This window comes from Oryctolagus cuniculus, chromosome 12 (genome assembly GCF_964237555.1).
Source record: "Oryctolagus cuniculus chromosome 12, mOryCun1.1, whole genome shotgun sequence".
NCBI classification, from domain to species: Eukaryota; Metazoa; Chordata; class Mammalia; order Lagomorpha; family Leporidae; genus Oryctolagus; species Oryctolagus cuniculus.
The window spans coordinates 58,415,660-58,435,094 of record NC_091443.1 but is presented as its reverse complement, the minus strand read 5'-3'; the positions used below and the strand labels follow the sequence as shown (position 1 = coordinate 58,435,094).

The following is a 19,435-nucleotide window of genomic DNA, read 5'->3' as shown; positions in this document are numbered from 1 at the left end:
CTTTTGAATTTTCTTTTCTGTTTTCTTGAATATTCTCCCATTTCTTTTTTTTTTTTTTTAATAAGGAATGTGGGCATATTAGCTGGTGGTATCTTCTTTTTTTTTTTATTTGACAGGTAGAGTTATAGATAGTGGGAGAGAGAAACAGAGAGAAGGTTCTTCTTTCCGTTGGTTCACTCCCCAAATGGCTGCTACAGCCAGCACTGTGCCAATCTGAAGCCAGGAGCCAGGTGCTTCCTCCTGGTCTCCCATGCAGGTGCAGGAGCCCAAGCACTTGGGCCATCCTCCACTGCCTTCCCGGGCCACAACAGAGAGCTGGACTAGAAGAGGAGCAACCGGAACTAGAACCCGGTGCCCATATTCTCCCATTTATTTTCAACAAAAGCTTTTGTTATCTGTTTCTGGAGTTGTGTTGTATAGGATGTTTGTTTCACTCCTGCAGTCTTACTTCATTTCTAGACCAGGAGTTTATCTTGTCTTTTCTGTATTCTCTATTAAATGACTGAGAATGCAGTACCAATATTGGTGAACATAAATTGCTTCCTTCTTTTATTGCTATCCTTATGTATTTTTGGAGCACAGGACTTTATTGGTGGTTATACGGCAGTATTATAGATCTTGAACTGACCTTTTTATGATTACTTTCCCTTTTAAATTGAGAATATCTTCAATCAGTGAATATGTAGTGTGTAAATCATCAACTAGTCATACAAACAATGATATGTCAGTAAATATTTAGAGATGGGGGTCTTTCTTGTAATAGATGATTTAATAGGAACTTGTCCTAATCTTGACTTTTCTGTTAACTTTATATTACTATTGTTTAGAGACTCTTATGTCTTTAATTCAGCAAACATTAATTCAGTGATTTTAGTATGCCAGTATTGACTATAGTCTCTGCCCTCATGGACCCTAAGTGGATTAAAACACATATACAGAAAAGCAAATAAAAGGTATTGTTACCCTCAGATTGTGCGGTTAAAAGGTGATGGGGATTCAGAGGACAAAAATATCCCCTGTACTGGTGAATTAGGAGAAGCTATAAGGTAAGTTATAGTTGAAATCCTTGAAAGTTGCTTGGATCTTCTTTTTAATATTCACTTATTTATTTTTAGTGGTACACACACACACACACACACACACACCCCACACACAAGGGGGCAGGGAGAAAAAGGAGCTAAAGAGAGAGCTCTTAACTGCTAGTTGACTTTTCAAAAAGCTGGGAACTCAATTTGAATTTCTCAGGTGGGTGGCCAGGGACCCAGCCACTTAAATTGGCCTACTGCTACATTAGCTGGAGGCTGAAATTGAAAGCAGAGCCAAGACTCAAACCCAAGCAGTTCAACATCACATGTGGGCATCCCAACTGATATCTTTACCATCAAGCCAAACATCCACTCTGCCTGATTAAATTTTGACAGACATACATGGAAGGATGGCTAAGACATTGTTGCAAATTAAGGGCATAGCTTGACTGTAGTAGTCAACTTTTTGTCACTATAGCTACCCAATACAGCTACTTAGGAAGGAAGGAGGTTTATTTTGGACATGATTTTGGAGGTGTACAGCCCCTACGATCAGGTAGACCCCATTGGTTGGGCTGTCTTGTGAGGCTGGTGGATGGCAGTGAAAGGAAGAATGTGTGAGGAAGAACAATCATATGGTGAATCAGCTAGCAGAGAAAAAGAGAGAACAGCTGAGCCTTTCCAGGATTAGGTAACCAATCATCTGCTGAGAACTACCTTCTTGGAGCATCTTCCCAGTGACTTAAGGACTTCCTGGAGACCATAATTAGATCAAACTTCCATCTTCTTTATACCACCAGTCCATGACTTTGAGACCTGTCTGCATGTGATCAGGAGCCATATCCTATTCAAATCAAAGCATTAACCAAAGTTGTAGAAGCAGGAAATTATGAGATGTATTAGGAAAATAAAGAGTGGTTCAACTTGGCAGCTAGATTTCAGGTCTTCTCCTCCCCTCCCCTCCTCTCTCCTCCCCTTCTCTCTCCTTTCCTCCCCTCCCCTCCCTCCTCCCTTTCCTCCCCTCCCCTCCCTTTCCCTCTCCTCTCCTCTCCCCTCCTCCCTTTCCTCCTCTCCCCTCCCTTTCCCTCTCCTCTCCTCTCCCCTCCTCCCTTTCCTCCTCTCCCCTCCCTTTCCCTCTCCTCTCCTCTCCTCCCCTCTCCCTCTCCTCCCCTCCCCTCCCCTCTCCCTCTCCTCCCCTCCCCTCCCTTTCCCTCTCCTCCCCTCCCCTTCCCTCTCCTCTCTCCTCTCCTCTCCTTTCCTCTCCTCTCCCCTCCTCCCTTTCCTCCTCTCCCATCCCCTCTCCTCTCTCCTCCTCTCCTCTCCTCTCCTCCCTTTCCTCCTCTCCCCTCCTCCCTTTCCTCCTCTCCCCTCCTCCCTTTCCTCCTCTCCCATCCCCTCTCCTCTCCCTTCCTCTCCTCTCCTCTCCTCTCCTCTCCTCTGCTCTCCTCTCCTCCCTTTCCTCCTCTCCCCTCCTCCCTCTCCTCCCCTCCCCTCCCTTTCCATCTCCTCTCCTCTCCTCCCCTCCCTTTCCGTCTCCTCCCCTCTCCCTCCCCCCTCCCCTCCCCCTCCCCTCTCCTCTCCTTTCCTCTCCTTTCCTCTCCTCTCCTCTCACAGAGAGAGGGGGAAGTAGAGAGAAAAAGAGAGAGAAATCTTCTATCTGCTGGTTTACTCCCCAAATGGTCACAATAGCAGGGGCTCAGCCACACCAAAGCCAAGAGTCAGGAACTCCATCCCGGTCTCCCACCTGAGTGTCAGGACTCCAAGTCCTTGGATCCTTCTTTGCTGCTTTCCCAGGCACGTAAGTAGAGAACTGGACTGGAAGTAATACAGCTGGAATTCGAAGTGGCACTCATATGGGAAGCTGGCATCGCAGGCAGTGACTTAACCTGGTGAAGAATAGTAGGAAGTAAGTTTGTGAAAGTTGATTGAAACCAACAAAACTGTCTTAAATTTAGGTCAAGGATTGTTTAGGTAATGGGAAGCCTGTAAGGTAATATTTTGCAAATTCAATTTTATGGGCCACAGCTATTTTTTTAGTGAAAGGTACTAGAATAAAATAGAAAATATCAAATACATTATACTTAATGTAATTACTTTTAGTGTACCATTGCATATGTGTGTTAGTGTACATACACATGTTATATGTATGCTAGGTTGTTAGATTATATGTATTTCTTACTGTTTAAAAATTTTTAGGCGGGGCACCGGATTCTGTCCCGGTTGCCTCTCTTCCAGGCCAGCTCTCTGCTGTGGCCAGGGAGTGCAGTGGAGGATGGCCCAAGTGCTTGGGCCCTGCACCCCATGGGAGACCAGGATAAGTACCTGGCTCCTGCCATCGGATCAGCGCGGTGTGCCGGCCGCAGCGCGCTGGCCTCAGCGGCCATTGGAGGGTGAACCAACAGCAAAGGAAGACCTTTCTCTCTGTCTCTGTCTCTCACTGTCCACTCTGCCTGTCAAAAAATAAAAATAAAAAAAAAATTCTTATGGTCATACACATTTGAAAGCCACTGTTCTTAAAGATTACAAAATAAATGACTTAGAATTGTAGGATTAGAAAGTGACTTCAAGGTCAACAAATTGAAATACTGCTAATTCAATAAATGGATTAGAGTAGCGTAACCCTATAGATTAGTTCAAATTGAGAACTAAGATACTAGGCCAGTTGAAAGGTTATGAGTACTTGAACTGAGGGAGTACCAATTGAAAAACTGAAGGGAGGACATTGAAGAGAGGGATTGAAAGGACTTGATGATGGCATTTAAATAGTGGCAAGGAGCCTATATAAGGCACCTTCTAAACTGATGGCTCTGTGGGTAACATACAGCTTTCGCTACACAAGACTGATAATCACAGTGAATTGTGATGGCTGTGTATTAGAAAGGTTGATATCTGAAGTTTTGCAGCATCTTGTATTTGCCATCTCTTTAATTTGGCTTAGGAAAAGGTGTTAGAACTGTATATTAATTGATCCCTTAAATTCTATATAGGGTTTCTCTCCAGTCTCTCACCCTCTACAATTTGTCCTGCAAACTCTTATAAGGTTAGTCTCACATGTAGATCTAGTCACATTTCTTTATCAAAAATCTTCATTGCTTACCATTGATTCTTCCCCATTAAATGTAATAGCCTTTTTCCTTGAACCTTCAGAAAACATTGTAGCTCCCTTAAAGTACTTAATCTACCTTCATATACAAAGCTAGTGCTTCTTTAAAAGTTTGTATGGGCTTTGTTTAAAGATTATTAAGTAAAATGAGGGGTAGGGATATTGTATTTCATTCTTTTTTGTTCCAGTAGAATTCATGGACTGTATCAGGCCTTGTGAAGAATGCTACTCTTCTAGAATTCAGTAATTCCATCTGTAAAATGTGGACATAGCTTTCCTTTTATTTAGCTGTTTTTGACAACAAATGGAAACATATATGAGAACTTCTTTAGGTTTCTATAGTGAAAAAATGCTATGAAAATTAATCTTTTTTTTCCCCTCTACTTGTCAACCTCACGTCAGTCTCAGGTCTTTCCTTCTCCTTCATTCTCTAGCTTCCAGTATAACCCAGTAAAAGTAAGTCATTTTTTCCATCACATATAAAGTTCCGCTAGTGAATTAATATTCAGAGTTGCTGCAAGTAGACACTGAAATGAATGTAATTCTTCTTGACTTTATTAGTAAGTTAATGCAGAGAAGAAAAAGAATGATAATTGTTCAAATTGTGAAAGAGGTTTTAATGGGAGTAAATTTATATCATAGATTGGATTGAATTTATCCTCCTACATTTATTTCCTATAATTTTTGACCCTAGTGAGTCTTTTTTAGACTTTTTCAGTTAGATAATTTAGCCTGCCATGACATGGGGGATTAATAATTTCTATCCAGTTTCCTTATATGAGTAAACTGAGGCAGGAGCCATTTTAGAAAGAGATAAATGGATAAACCCAAATGACAAAGGTTTTCATTTAATTGATGCTTTATCTCTTTTAAAATTTATTTTGCTGTGTTCTTTTAGGAGTTAATTCCATACTTATCTTTAAAATCTAAGCAGTGCATTTTTTTATTAACCCATTTGTGAAAAGCCTCAAGCAAGAACTTCCATTTGAAAGTTTGATGAACCAGGTTTGGAGGTTTTATACTTCTCAAAGAGTATATGAAGAAGTCATTTATAAAATGGCTCTTTGAATGTCCAAAGGCAGTAAAATGGGGCTATTATTTATGCTCCTGTAAGGAAAAGCAGTTACCTCAGAGCACCAGCGGAATTTCACCATACTTATTTATAGTAGCTACAGTGCTGGGCCACGTGATTACTTTGTGTACATGCACACAGTTAGTGCTTATATATCCATAAAAATAAGTTCACAAATCAGGAAATCAGAAGCTATTTATTAGGCATTTATTTTTCTTGTGAGGGATTCTCTGCTTCCTACTATAGAATTGATTCTGGAGCCATTGAAGCAGCTCTTGGTCTATTTTAAGAATAGTTCCCTGTGGATTCTTTCTTAGGTAGTAATTTTGCAATGTGTTGGGGGGAGAAGCAACATTATTTTATGAGTAATCTGTGGTCTTCTCTTTTGAGCTTTTCATAATTTAACTCTTTTACACATTTTGATGGTGGGGAAATAGGCATTTGGCCTAGTGGTTAAGATGGTGGCTGGATGCCCATATCCCAAATCCAAGTGCCTGGGTTCCACACCTGGATTTGCTCCTTATTCCATTTCCTGATAAAATGCCCTCTGGTAGACAGCACGTGATTGTTCAGGGAGTTGGGTCCATGTCACCTACATGAGTGACCTGGATGGAGTTCTTGGCTCTTAGCTTCTCCCTGGCCTAGCCTTGGCTCTTATGGTTATTTGAGTGGATAAGAGCTGTCTCTGTAGCTCTCTACCTATCTCTCAAATAAATAAAATAAATTTTCAAAATTAAAAATATCCATTTTTTTTCTTCTTGATCTTATAGCCATTTTTGTAACTTTCTTAACCTCCTCCAAGTTCTTCTATTTTGAGTGGTCTTATAGTCTGTCCTTGACCACAGAAAGCTACTAGGAATGAGATTTGTGGATTTTAATATAGAATAATGTGTTACACTAAGACAGAATTTCATAATCTGGAAGGGAGAGGTGTTCTTGAACTCCTTGATATTTTATGCACATTTTTTCATGTATGTAAATTTTTCTGGGGAGAAGTCCAATTTTATATCATATTTTCACAGTGGTCTGTTCTTTTTAAAAGTTTAAGATTACTTCTTTAACCATTGATTTCAGAAAACCTTTTAGTCTGGTAGTATTACTGACTGCTTACATCAGGATTGGGTTGTTTTCTGAGTTTTTAATACATGTTCTTCTATGTGCTCTGAGATCAGAGGGCCTTTTTGTAGCATCCAAAGAGGGATGGGTCAAATGCAGAGAGCATCTGAGCCTGGACAAAGCACTCTGTGGCTCTGAAAAAGACATTATGATTTCAAAGAAAAGAAAGTATAAAGTGGCATCTTGAAATTTTAGGTGAGAAGTGATGGGGACTATAGATGGGACAACAGGCATCTATAAATAGGTAAATAGGTTTTAGGATAGGATACCAGTGCAAAAGCTATTGATACTGATCGCCTTAAATGCTCCTTTGCTTTTTTGAATTTCTATTGCATTTAGTTGCATTCGTGGGAAATTTTTCTGCCTTGTTTTACATAGTGATTTGCAAATATAAGTTTATATGGTTCTTTTTTCTTAGTTTATAACCTCTTGAAGGCTTTTCAACTTTGGGTGTTCTTCATGAATCACCATAATACCTTGTCATTAATAAGTATTTAGAATTTTTTGGTTGTTGTATATTTGCTTTACAGAGACTGTTGAGTATTTTTGTGACATCACACAGTTAATTTTATGGCAATCTAACAGTGAAATTCCTCTCAAGACTTAGTATTTTTAATAGTTTTTGGCTTGTAATAACTATTGGACAGTTTTTAATGTATGAACACTGTAAGTCATGCAACTCACTTCAGTTTTTACTTGATATTGTTGTAAAAACCAGATACATATCATTTTTTGTAATTATACATGTAATCTGATTTTAGAAGGAGGAGTGGTTATTAAATCAGTAATCAAAGTGATCTGTGTTCTCATTTTACAGCTCTCAGAATAATTTTGGTTTATGGCTACTAAAAGTGTGATCTAGGTATTAGTCTGGTGCTAGACCATGAGGTGTCTGTTACTGATTCAAGATACAATGTATATAGAACTTAAAAATAAGCATTTAGAAACTTTTATGGTAATTTGAAAGAGTAGTGTTATAAATTGACTAATAATAAATTTGACTTTGTATTTTGTATCTTAAAGATTTCATTTACTGTAATTCATTTTTATTGTATTTTACAAAAGATTCTATCATTAAGGGTTTGGAAAAGTTTTTTTTAAGAAGTGACAAATAGTTTGAGAAGCATTGTTCTAAGTGTAGGGTAGAATCAGACATTTTTCCTCTGCTCTCTCATTGCAGTCAACACAGAAGACTTCTATAGCACGAAAGGTATGGAGGTTTCTCCCTACCCTAAGTAAACAATACTGACCTACTGATTACAAATTAGGGTTCTCACACCTCCTCTTCAAGTTGATTAATTCGCTAGAGCAGATCACAGAACTCAGAGAAACAAAATATTCCCATTTACTGTTACATTATAAATATTTTAAATACTATAAGTATTACTTTAAAGGATACAAATAAGCAACCAGATGCATATATACATAAGGTCAAGTCTGAAAGCCTTGGAAACACAAGCACTGCTGTCCCCATGAAGATGGGGTACACCACTCTCCTGGCATGTGGATGAGTTCCAGTTTGCCTTTCTGTATTCTTCTGCATATTCAACTATCCAGAAGCTCTCCACACCCTGTTCTTTTTATTTTATTTTATTTTATTTTATTTTATTGGACCACTGTGTAAGCGTTATTGAATCATAGACAACCCTGTCAAAATGAAACAAAAAGGGTGTGATCTATTGCTAGCAGACTCACTGGAGAAATCCACAAGTCCTGTGTGTTCTTGGCCTCTCTATCATTCCTCCCTCAGTATGTTTTTGGATGTTTAAAAACATAACTTCATATAGAGATGCAGGCTGAGGATATGAACAGGCATTTTTCAGAGAAAGAAATTCAGATGGCCAAAAAATGTTCCACCTCACTAACTAAAAAGTCACTCTAGTAGGAATAAAAAATGATTCTAGTTTTGGAGAAGGAGGTGCCCTATGTGCTACCAGAGCCTTATAAATTGGTTCAGCCTTTCTGTAGGATAATTGGCAGAACTGACCCATCTTTACCAAACAATTCAACTTTAGGGGAATTTAAGCTAAGAAAACAACTAAAGCTATACTTGAAGATTTAGAAGTGATTGGCAGTCTAAATTATGATATATCCCTACTGTGGAATGCCATATAACATCAAAAGTGAAGTTTTAGAAATACATCTGTATATAGCATTAATAGAAGGATATGTTGCCAAATGGTCTGTATGGTATAAAAGTTTTATAAAATGTATTTATGCCTAGAAAAATATCTGAAGGATGCATTTTAAAGTCTGAATGCAAGTAGTAGTAAGAGCACATAAATTTTGCACACTTGAGTGTTTTAAATTTTTTTCTAATAAGCATATATTGCTTTTGAAGCTTCTTTGTTGAAAATTTGGCCTTTATTTAAAAATGCGTGGAATGGCATAGGGAGAAAGGAAACCTGATAATCAACAGGAAGTGGACCATTCCCCAGGTCCTTTCTGAAGGTTCATGAGGAGCCTGTTTTTCTTTCAGAGCTGGTTCTTAAAAGCTGTGTTTGAGAGAGTTTTTTTTTTTTTTCTGTGACAAATGCCTATCATTTTCTAAACAAGAAAGCCAATGTCCCAGTTAGGTGCATGGAGTTATTTTCATTTGCTCGTGGTCCTGTTGTGTTAATACTGAATAAGCAGAGACAGCCTGACTGGTGGTGAAAGATGGTAAGCCAGCCTCAGGGCTTTTTCTGGTCAGTCCTAAACCTCTGATTGCCACGTTTTCCTAATTTCCCATTTCCAGGGCATCACTAGAGTGACCTTGCTGGCTGAGTATGATGCTCTGAATCTCCAAGATTTTCACATGCATTTGGAAGTGGGCAGCCAGGCGATTGTTTACAGCACTCCAAATGAACTGTGCACTCACAGCAAGTTTGATAAACACACATTTCCTCCTTTTATCAGTGAGATTGCAGAATGTGAAGTATGAGTTTCCAGTTTTACTCATTCCCCTCAACCCTTTTCCTGTTTAAAAACTTAGACATACTAATTGGATTCTGATCTGTCCCTGTTTTTCATTCTACTTACTGGTAGTTGACGGCTTATCCCAATGCTTACCTAGGCAAGGTTTGGCAAATCTTCAAAAATAAACTTTCCATGCATACAACTTAAAGGAGTTTCATCCTAAGGAATGTAATGTGAGTGCTAATTAACAGTAATGACTGTTAATCACTTTGCTTTTTATAGTCCTTTAGGAGCACTGCTATTATCCAATGCAGTTAAAAATGCTTGTATATGAATCAACAATGCTGCATCCTTTTAGCAGCTATTGCTCACAATCAAGATTTGCATAAATTAGATTTAACTAAATTGATTTTAATACGCTATGTTTCAACAATGGTAAACTTAAATATCTAGTTAGATATCCTGAGTATTAAAAAGATACTACCTGATTTATTTTTGTTGCAGTCATCTTTGTGATGATGAAAAACAATATGGAAATAAATTTTTCTCAGTTCATAATGCTTTCTCTTAGATTTCTTTGAAATTGCATGTGACTTCATAGTTACAATAGCACTTTGATTCTGTTGTAAGCAGATCAATGAAAAGCAATAGGCTTGTTTTAATTCTTTCTAAATTTGTATGTTGACTTCCTGGAGGATCTTACAGATTCCTTAAATTATTTAGTCCATTTGTATAAATGTGGTTCACAGGATTGTGCATTCAACAATCATTAAAAATGGTTGTCTTATAGCACATTTAATGTATTATTAGAACATTGCAAAAGCTTTCTGTTTATTTACATGAGTTCAACATACCTATGAGCTGCCATACCTCAGGAGGAGACTAAGCAAAACTCATAAATTAATAATTTAAAGAAACAATACTGAAGTTGCATTTTGGTTAAGTTAATAAGTTAAAGCATTAGAATCTGTACTAACCACTGTAACAATGCTTTACTTTTGACTTTATTGGCTGAAAATAACTTGTTAAACTGGGGCTTTTGTAATAAAATGAAGTTCTACATACCATCTAAAGCCCCTTCCTCTCTTTTGATTTATGAGTAGGTTAACATATTATTGAAGAATTTGTAACACTTTCACAGTTCTACACTTTGATTTCAGAGAAGGTGCTAATCTCTGTGAAAGTTTGAGAGTGACAAAATGAGTTGTGTACCCCCTTTTGCTGGAGAATTTTGGGATTCTACAATTAAGACCTTGGTTTTATTGTGGTGGTTATGTTAATGTTGATTTATTTACCATGTTACGTGCTGGTATGATTAGATGTATATTAATGTAGTATCTTCCTTTTTCGTTTTATATATTATCTCTAGTTGATTTGGATTATGATGTTATAATTATTACAGCTAATGTTCTTGTTTCTTCAGAGGTTTAGCAATTCAGGACATTATTTTTTAAATACCAACATAAAATAGCTTACCTTTTTTCTTATTTGAATTATTTATAGTGTTAAAATTTAAATTTTTGGTGAGTAAGTGGGCGGGAAAATTGTGTGGTAGTGTAATAAGAAGCTTTAAACTGTATATACTAGTATTGTTGTATACAGTGCAAACATTGAAAATTGGGGGGAATTATACTTAATTGAATTGAATTTCAAAGAATTATAACTGAAATAATGTGAATAGTAGAAAATATATGAAAGCTCAATTGAATGTTATCCATGTGTAATTGTTAGATTTGTGAGTATTGTTTTATATCACTTATTTTAGATCATGCTACTATTTTACAATAGCACAAAATGTGTGTCTATGAGGAAAAATTTGCTTTTCCTATTTTGCTTTGAGTTTTTATATATAATACAATTATATCTAAAAAAGATGAAGATTTCCATTCTCATTATTTTTTCAGTGTTTGCTGTCATTTCAGAGTAATTGATCAGTAGCCCTCATTTCATCCAAAGAGAGGACAAATGGAAGTGGCCTTTTAGATAAAAGTATGCAAACAGACTGCATTCTTTCTGTTGATAGAATTATGGAGAGATTGTAGGAGGTACCACATTCATTTTCCTATTGATTGTGAAGAGGGTTCTGCAGTGGGGTGCTGTTTCCAATGGATAAGGAGGTGCTGTGATTAGTTACCTTTCTCAGGAAAGCATTACAAAGGGAAATGCAAAATGTGTGCTGTGCAGTCTTCTCACTTTGACAGTTGTTTTTGTTAAGTTTTTTCCACCATTGAAGTCCGGCCTATTTTAGAAAAACATACATTTTGGCTCTTTTCCTTTATGTTAGGCTTAGATTTCCATGCATTTGATCCTTTAGAGAAATTATACATTATAGTCAGTTTTTTTTCTAGGTTTCTCTTGTAAAGCTTCAAAGCTGATGCAACAGTGCCCTCTATAGTTTTTTAGTGAATAGTAGATAGATGTAGATGATTTGGAATATTTAGGTTAAAAGCAGCATATTTTAATTTAATTTTTGCTCTAACAAGAGATCCCTTTCTGCTAGGTAGACATTCTTGTTTTTCACTAGCGGCTTTACTTTTAACAAAGGGAACAAAAGACCATTCTGAGTTTTCATTTAGAATTATTAGCTACCTCTTGTTACCCAGTGGTAAATCTCAAGTTTTATCAGGCATTCCTCAGAGTAATTTGAGATAGAAGGAATCTTATAAACTGTACTGTCTCTTCGTGGAATATTTTTTGAAGTTGAACTCCAACAAGAGTATTTAAGAAATAACTTAGTTCCATGGTACTTAATTCTGTTTTGAATTTGAATCTGAGTGTGCTGCCTAGAACTTAACTTGTACTTGTGCCTGCATTAAGTAACCTAGGCTTTATACATGACAGTATTTAAATCTAAGCCAAGAGAATACACAATAACTGAAGTATTTATCATTCATTAGCATTTGTTTAAATTGTAGATTCCTTTCATTTTTGGTTACCTATGTGTATAGGTTAATAGTCATGTTATTCATTATAAAATACAAGGAAAGGTAAAGTTATAAATTGATAATAGAAACAAGCATCATATTTAAATATGATTAGATGAGAACAATTTTCACAGATCAAATCTATTTGCTTCATAAAGTGGTTTAGTAAAAAGACCATGAGCCTAGGTTCCAGTTTCTCCATGTATTTACAAATAGTGTTAAGCATACTTCTGTGTTTTTGTAATATTTATTTTTTATTTATTTGAAAGGCAGAGTTACAGAGGAGGGAGGAGAGACAGAGGTGGAGAGGCATTCCATCTGCTGGTTCACCCCTCAAATGGCTGCAAAGGCTGGGGTTGGGCCAGGACAAAGCTAGGAGCCTAGAGCTTCTTCAGGGTCTCCCAGGTCAGTACAGGGGCCCAAGCACTTGGGCCATCCTCTGCTGCTTTCCCAGGTGCATCAGCTAGGAGTTGAATAGGAAGTGGAGCAGCCAGCTCTCCAAGAGGTACCCATAGGGGATGTTGGCTTCCCAGGAAGAGGCTTAACCTGCTTTGCCAGCCTCGAGCATATTTCTTAACTACTGAACCTGTTTTCTCATCTATAAAATGGGAGTAAAAATAGTTTATCCTTTGAGATTTTTGTGAGATTAGAGATATTTATTATATATTAGATATTAGAGAGATATTAGAGATATTATATATTAGAGAGATATATATTAGAGGTAATTTATTTAAATTTGCCAGGCCATTATAGATGCTCAAACAGTAACTTTGTTTTAAAAACAATAGTGCTTTATATGAAGATTTAATGTAAAATATAGAATACACTTAGTGCATTTTAGATTTTTCAAATCGAGTCTTGTAACTTCTAGTGATTTATTTGACTCTAAAAGTTGGCACAACATTCCTTCGTAGTGTGGACTGACAAAATGAGATGTATATCAACTTTTGGCTCCTACAGTTCTCATTCCTAAACTCCTTAACTAGGCCATCTTTATTAATTTTAGTGGACATTTATGCACACACCAGTATTTGGCAATATGTTGAAAACTGATGATAAATAAAACAGGGGGAAGCAAAATAAAACAAACTTTAAACATTTTCTCCTTAGTGTATTTGGGAATATTTAGGATCCTTTTTCTTTTACTTGTATTCTTAGTAATAGTCTATAGCCCTTTATGTTTTCTAATTGAATGGTATATGCTTTCTCCACCTGCTGCAAAGAAAACTGATGTGTAAAGTGGTCAAAGTAGAGTTTTAATAATAGAAAAGATAGGGGCCTAGAGATTATCTCCTTCAAGGAAACGAAGTTTAAAAGCTACTTATTACAGTGCTGTGTATGGATATGTGTATGTACACACACCTTTTGTTCTATGGAAGGACTTTGTTTTACTTTGGTTTGGATTCATAGCACCCAATTCTTTACCTTACATATAAAAGGTGCTCAATTAATGTTGTGCTGAATCAGCATTTTTGAACATCAGGCCTGCCTTTGTTGATATGTAAGATTTGGAATATCACCTGTGTAAAAATGCATAATTTTTAAAAAGATTTGTTTATTTACTTGAAAGGCAAAGTGGCAGAGAGAGGAGGGGAGTCAGAGAGATCTGCAATGTGCTGGTTTATTCTCCAAATGTCTGCAATAACTGGGAATGAGCCAGGCTGAAGCCAGAAGCCAGAAGCCAGGAACTCTATCCAGGTCTTCCACGAATGTGGCAGGGGCCCAAGCTCTTGGGCCATCTTCTACTGCTTTGCCAGGCATAATAACAGAGAACTGGATTGGAAGTGGAGTAGCCCTCTCAAGCCAGCACCCCTCCCCCACCTAATGCAATGTGTGCATCCCAAAAGGTGATTTGACCCACTGAACCACAATGCCAACCCCTAAAAACGCACAATTTAATGTGCCCACATGATATTAAAGTAATTGTTTATCTGTGAACCATTTAAAACAAGTACAGTGGTGTAGCATTGTGATGCAATGGGTTAAGCCACTCACATCAACCCACATCTCATGTCAGAGTACTAGTTCAAGTCCAGGCACCTTGGCTTCTGAACCAGTTTCCTGCTTATGCATCCTGAGAAGTAGCAGATGATGGCTCAAGTGCTTGGGCTCCTGCCACCCACATGGGAGACCCAGATTGAGTTCTGGATTCCTAGCTTTGGCCCAGTCCTTACTGTTGTGAGTATTTGAGGAAATGAAGCAATTAATGGAAGAGTCTTTTCTCTTTGCCTTTCAAATAATAAATAAACATTATAAAAAGCATACCTCCAGCATAATTCATTTTTTTAAAATCTGTTTTAGCTAAAAATAATAAGTGGAAATTGATGGAAAAATTCAGAACTTGTGTTCAAGATTTTGTATTATACAATGATGAATTTTCCTGAAACTTCAGACAGTTCAAATAACTCAATGATAAAAATACTCTTACACAGAAAACTTTTGAATTGAATTTTTTCAATATTCAGTAAAATGTTTTTCTTATAAAAGTCTTATTTGTGTTTTATATTTATTTCTAGTAACCTGGAATTTAATGTTATATATAATAAAACAGATATTCTTTTTAGCATATCACTTGGATTAAAATTGAGAACTACAAACATCATTTTTATCATTATAAAGAAGAAACCAATGTTTTTAAGAATGAAAATGAGCAATCATTTAATAAACCAAATATTATAGTTCTTTTTAAAATAGTCACCAGTTGTACTAGGAAACATGTTTAAAATTAAACTGTGGCTTACAAGACTGACAAGATACTATCTACCAAAAAAATTGAATAAGGTACTTTTTCCTTTGCAATGAGAGTACCAAATTAAGAATCTGCTTAATTAAAATAGTGATAAATGTAGATTACATTACTGAAGACAGTGAAATACAGCTGCTCTGACTAGTGAAAGCCTGAATAATTTACCAAGACTGTACAAAGAAGCAATGGAACAGCCACTGCAGACCGTTAGAGGAAACGTCCTGTTTATTCTACATACATTTCTTCTTTTAATTAAAATGTCAGTGATAATTTTATAGCAGTCCTCAAAAAATCCTTTAAATTTTTGCAAGGTGGTTGAGTATGAGACGAGATCATTACTGCCACTGAATGAAACAGATTAAACCTGAGGGAAAAATATCATGCTATCATTTTTATTAATTCAGTTGTCTTTATTATGAGTTGATATTGAGGTATTTGATGTTTCTTATCATATAAGTCATGCATGAGAGAAATGAAATATAATATTTGAATATACATTTTATTGAAAAATCTTTTGGAGCCACAAAGAGTGGGATAGAGCCAGAAGTAGTAGCTATTTACAAATAAAAGTGTAGGTATGTATGTAGACAGTGAAAATCTCCAGGTGGGTCAGACATCGCCTGGGGGTATATATGGATCAGCTGGCGGTATTTCCTCCTCTGCTCCATCATTGGGACACTATGCTGTGTGTGAGTGATTGAACTCAAAATATGATTGCCTGACAACTGGAGACCAAAAACATGGTTGAGAACCCCTGTTACATTATATATTTTCATCTTTTAATGGTGTCAATGATATTTTCATAATTAAATATAGTTAAGGTAACCAGAATTGTATTTAACAGGAGATGTTGGTGGATGGCCTTCATTGGATGAGTTGGGATGATATATTTAGACTTGCTTGTGTTCTAGATTTTACCACAGGCTTTGACCTTGTTTTAAATAACTTCTCTATGCCTTAGCTTTTCCGTTTGTAAAGTATGACTAAGAATAGTACCTGTGTCATAGGATCATCCTGAGCATTTAATGGGATAATCTACACATTATCAATGTGTAGAATCAATCATATCTGAAGCATCAGTAAAGGTTAAGTGGTATGTTATTATTTGTTACTATGTGAAACACTTTCTGTTGCACTGGGGCAATAGAGCAATGCTCATACTGAACTAACTAATTAAAATTATTTTCTGGCTCCACTGATCATTGATTTGCTTCTTAGAGAGGTTAACTGTGGTCTTTTATGTCTTTCAGTTTGTGTGGTGGAAATTCCTTATTTTGTCTTTTTCTTTTTAGCACTTAGTATATCAGTCACATTGGCATTAATAAATATAATCTCAAAGTTTGTGGGTTTTAAAATGTCTGCTTTAATCTCTGCTTCAGATTGATATATGCTGGAGTACATTGAATGTTTTTAGGGTTCAGTCTTTCTGCAAGGTCTCTCAGTTGACCACTTGGTAAAGGTTTCTTAATTAGGAAAGCTTTGTAGGCAGAAAATAGATAAATCAACAGGAATTTGAAATGTTTATATGAGAAAACAATACGAGGAAGAATGTCAGATAATTTTGTTCTATGTGCTTTCTTATTTGAGCCTCAATAAAAAGAGGTATAAGGATAAAAATTCACAAGCTATATTAATATTATTCATAATGTTTACACATGCTGTGTAAGTTGTTGAGATTTTTTTATTATTATCATTTGACAGGTAGAGTTATAGACAGTGAGAGAGACAGAGAGAAAGGTCTTCCTTCCGTTGGCTCACTCCCCAAATGGCTGCTATGGCCAGCGCTTCGCCAGTCTGAAGTCAGGAGCCAGGTGCTTCTTCCTGGTCTCCCATGTGGGTGCAGGCACCCAAGTACTTGGGCCATCCTCCACTGCCGTCTCGGGCCACAGCAGAGAGCTGAACTGGAAGAGGAACAACCGGGACTAGAACCTGACACCCATACTGGATGCCGGTGCCGCAGGCGGAGGATTAACCAAGTGAGCCATAGTGCTGGCCCCATAGAGTGTTAATATACATTAGTTCCCCCCCCCCCCTTGGTGTATTCTAGGCACTTTTTTTTTTTGAGTGCTAGAGATGAAGGTGATTAAAGTACAGATGTAGATAAGAAGGCCTAATGCCTGTCTCAGAGACTTAGCATTTTGAAATTTAAGGAAGAAAATTGGTATGTATTAATAAAATTATTATTGGTGATGAATTCTGTTTTTTTTTTTTTAAATCTTCCACATTCCTTTTCATTTTATTTCTTTGTTTTTGAGTTGGTGTCCATCTTTCCTTGTCTTGCCAGTATTGTGTTTCTCCAAAGAAAGCTGTGTTTCTCAAGGCTTATTGTTGGGGTGAAGATTTGACTCAAAAGATAAGAAGCTGCTTAAGATGCTAGCATCTTAGATTGGAGTGCCTGATTCCAGTCCTAGCTCCACTTCTATTACAGGTTCCTGCCAATGTGTACCCTGGGAGGTAGCAGGTTTTGACTCAGGTACTTGGGAACTTGCCACTCATATAGGAGACCTAGATTACATTCCAAGCTTCTAGCTTTGGCCTGACCCAGCCCTGGCTGTTGTGGGCATTTGGGAAGTGAACCAGTCTGTCTTTGTCTCTGTATCCCTACTTGTCAAGTAACAGTGTAAGCAAATTAATAGAAACCAGAATGAGTTTTTTAAAAAGTCTCAGTATTGCTCTGTCCCTGTTTAAGGAATTATACTTGTGATTCTTGATTCAACTTATAATTTTGATTAATATTTTGAAGTAATAGTTTATTTTTAACTAGTTTAGTTTAGTTTAGTTTAGTCTGTAGGATTCTTCCACAAATTAGCTTACTCTCTGTAACTCTTCTGAATAGACAGCATATAATTACATATTAGCAGAGTTTTTGCAGGGCTTTCACAAAGGTAACACTATAAGGTGCTGGTTGGAGTGAAGCCATATGATTCCTAAATAAAATTAAATAAAACTTCTGATTCAGTATATCCTGAAGCCATGTTAGGCATTATTTACTTTCCTCTTAAATTAGTTGCTTTGGAAAGCCAAACATCACTCTTTCTTATATGAAAGCATTGTCTTACTCATTATGGATATTCTTTAAGATTATCATGTACTAAAATGTGTCAAAGACTAGATAACATTCTGTAAACTTCAAATTTAGGCTAATATCAAGGGTCCTTATTTTTAGATTGAAATCTTGAGGATTTTATACAGAAATTTTATCTTTAGTTTTGAGTACCTTGATTTCTTCTTCATGCTTTTTTTTTTTTTTTTTTAACATAACATTTCTTCTGAGGCTGTTACTTGTGTATATTTTGGACAAAGCAATGTTATATAGCAGCTGAAACTAATTTAGTTTGTGATTTTTTTTTTTTACTTAGTTTTATAATGTGCCAAACTTACACCTGTGGATTCTGCTTTAAAGTTAACTGATAATGAGTTAATGAGTACCTGCTGTGTATAGAAATCACTGCTAGTCACTGAATTCTCTGTTACATGTAACAGATTTAGTTATTATGATATTTCCTACCCTTTTTACCTCGTGTTTTTATTGAGTTGGAATCAATTGATCAATTAAGCAATATGAAAATGAGTTGATTAGGGAGCATATATAGTGAAGAAAGAAACTCAATGACAAGTTAAGGGAAAACTAAGTTACAAATTACTATTATTGATATAGTAACTAATACTATTTTGTAAATCATGTGGTTTCTGAATTCACATATTTGGGTATATAATGTTCACTCTCTGGGCAGTTAAAGATGTGTTTTATCTGTTTTAGGGATAAGAGTGGTCTTTGTACCTGTCAGTTTTGTGGAAACCAAAACTGGAATTTACAAGGTGTTTTGCTATGATTTGATAGCAGCTAATTTTTTCCTTAGAGTCAGTCAAGAGGTGGAATAAGCTTCCTAAAACTGTTGTTGTAGTTTTCTTCTTAAATTGTCTAGTGCAATTGTTTGATATTTTTTCAGTAGTAAAAATAACATTGACATTAGAAGATAACCTTTTTTGGTTTCTCTAGTTACAAGACTCTAATAAATGTGATTTTCCATGGTATTTTAATTTTTGTGGTAATTTTTTAGCTTAACTCAATTTTTTCTATCTTCTATTTCTTAGTAAGGTAATCTGGAGAAAGAACATCTTTGTTCTGAGACTAGGTTTTAGGTATTTCTTTTGTAGAAACATATAATTTATTTAGTGGAATAGTTTCATTGTAAAACCTTTTTGGATCCTTGTCTTGTTCTTCTTGCTTTTTTATTGTTTAAATTCCACCATAATTTGCTTTGATACTTAGGATAGTTATGTTTTTCAATTAAAGCAAATTATATAAAAGTATAAAAAGTGTGGTTATTATTCCAAATTCAGTCATTTCAGGGTCAACATTTGATATTTTAACCTGCACATGAATAGAAATATACATTTCTGCATGTGTATCACTGTTTGTGTATATAACTGTACATTTTTAACTTGAAAAATCAGTAGCATTTTTCTATGCCATTAAAAGCTCTTCATGAACATAATTTAATGGCTACTTAATATTCCATCATGTGGCTGTATAATAATTTCCTTAAT

The 19,435-nt window shown here is 36.1% G+C and overlaps 1 protein-coding gene across 6 annotated transcripts in view; it reads left to right on the top strand.

Annotated features, from left to right (window-relative positions):
- The window catches only part of DPH6 (diphthamine biosynthesis 6), a 232,300-nt gene that overhangs the window by 19,355 nt on the left and 193,510 nt on the right, over positions 1–19,435 (top strand). For 4 of the 6 annotated variants that reach the window (XM_070053968.1, XM_051822558.2, XM_051822559.2 and 1 more), the window contains exon 4: positions 9,054–9,233. The exons of 1 other annotated variant lie outside the window; for it this stretch is intronic. In XM_070053968.1, the coding sequence (XP_069910069.1) occupies positions 9,054–9,233 (180 nt within the window). Of the gene's footprint in view, positions 1–9,053; positions 9,240–19,435 lie in introns of those variants that run through there. One more of the 6 variants, XM_008269244.4, reaches the window with a different exon arrangement.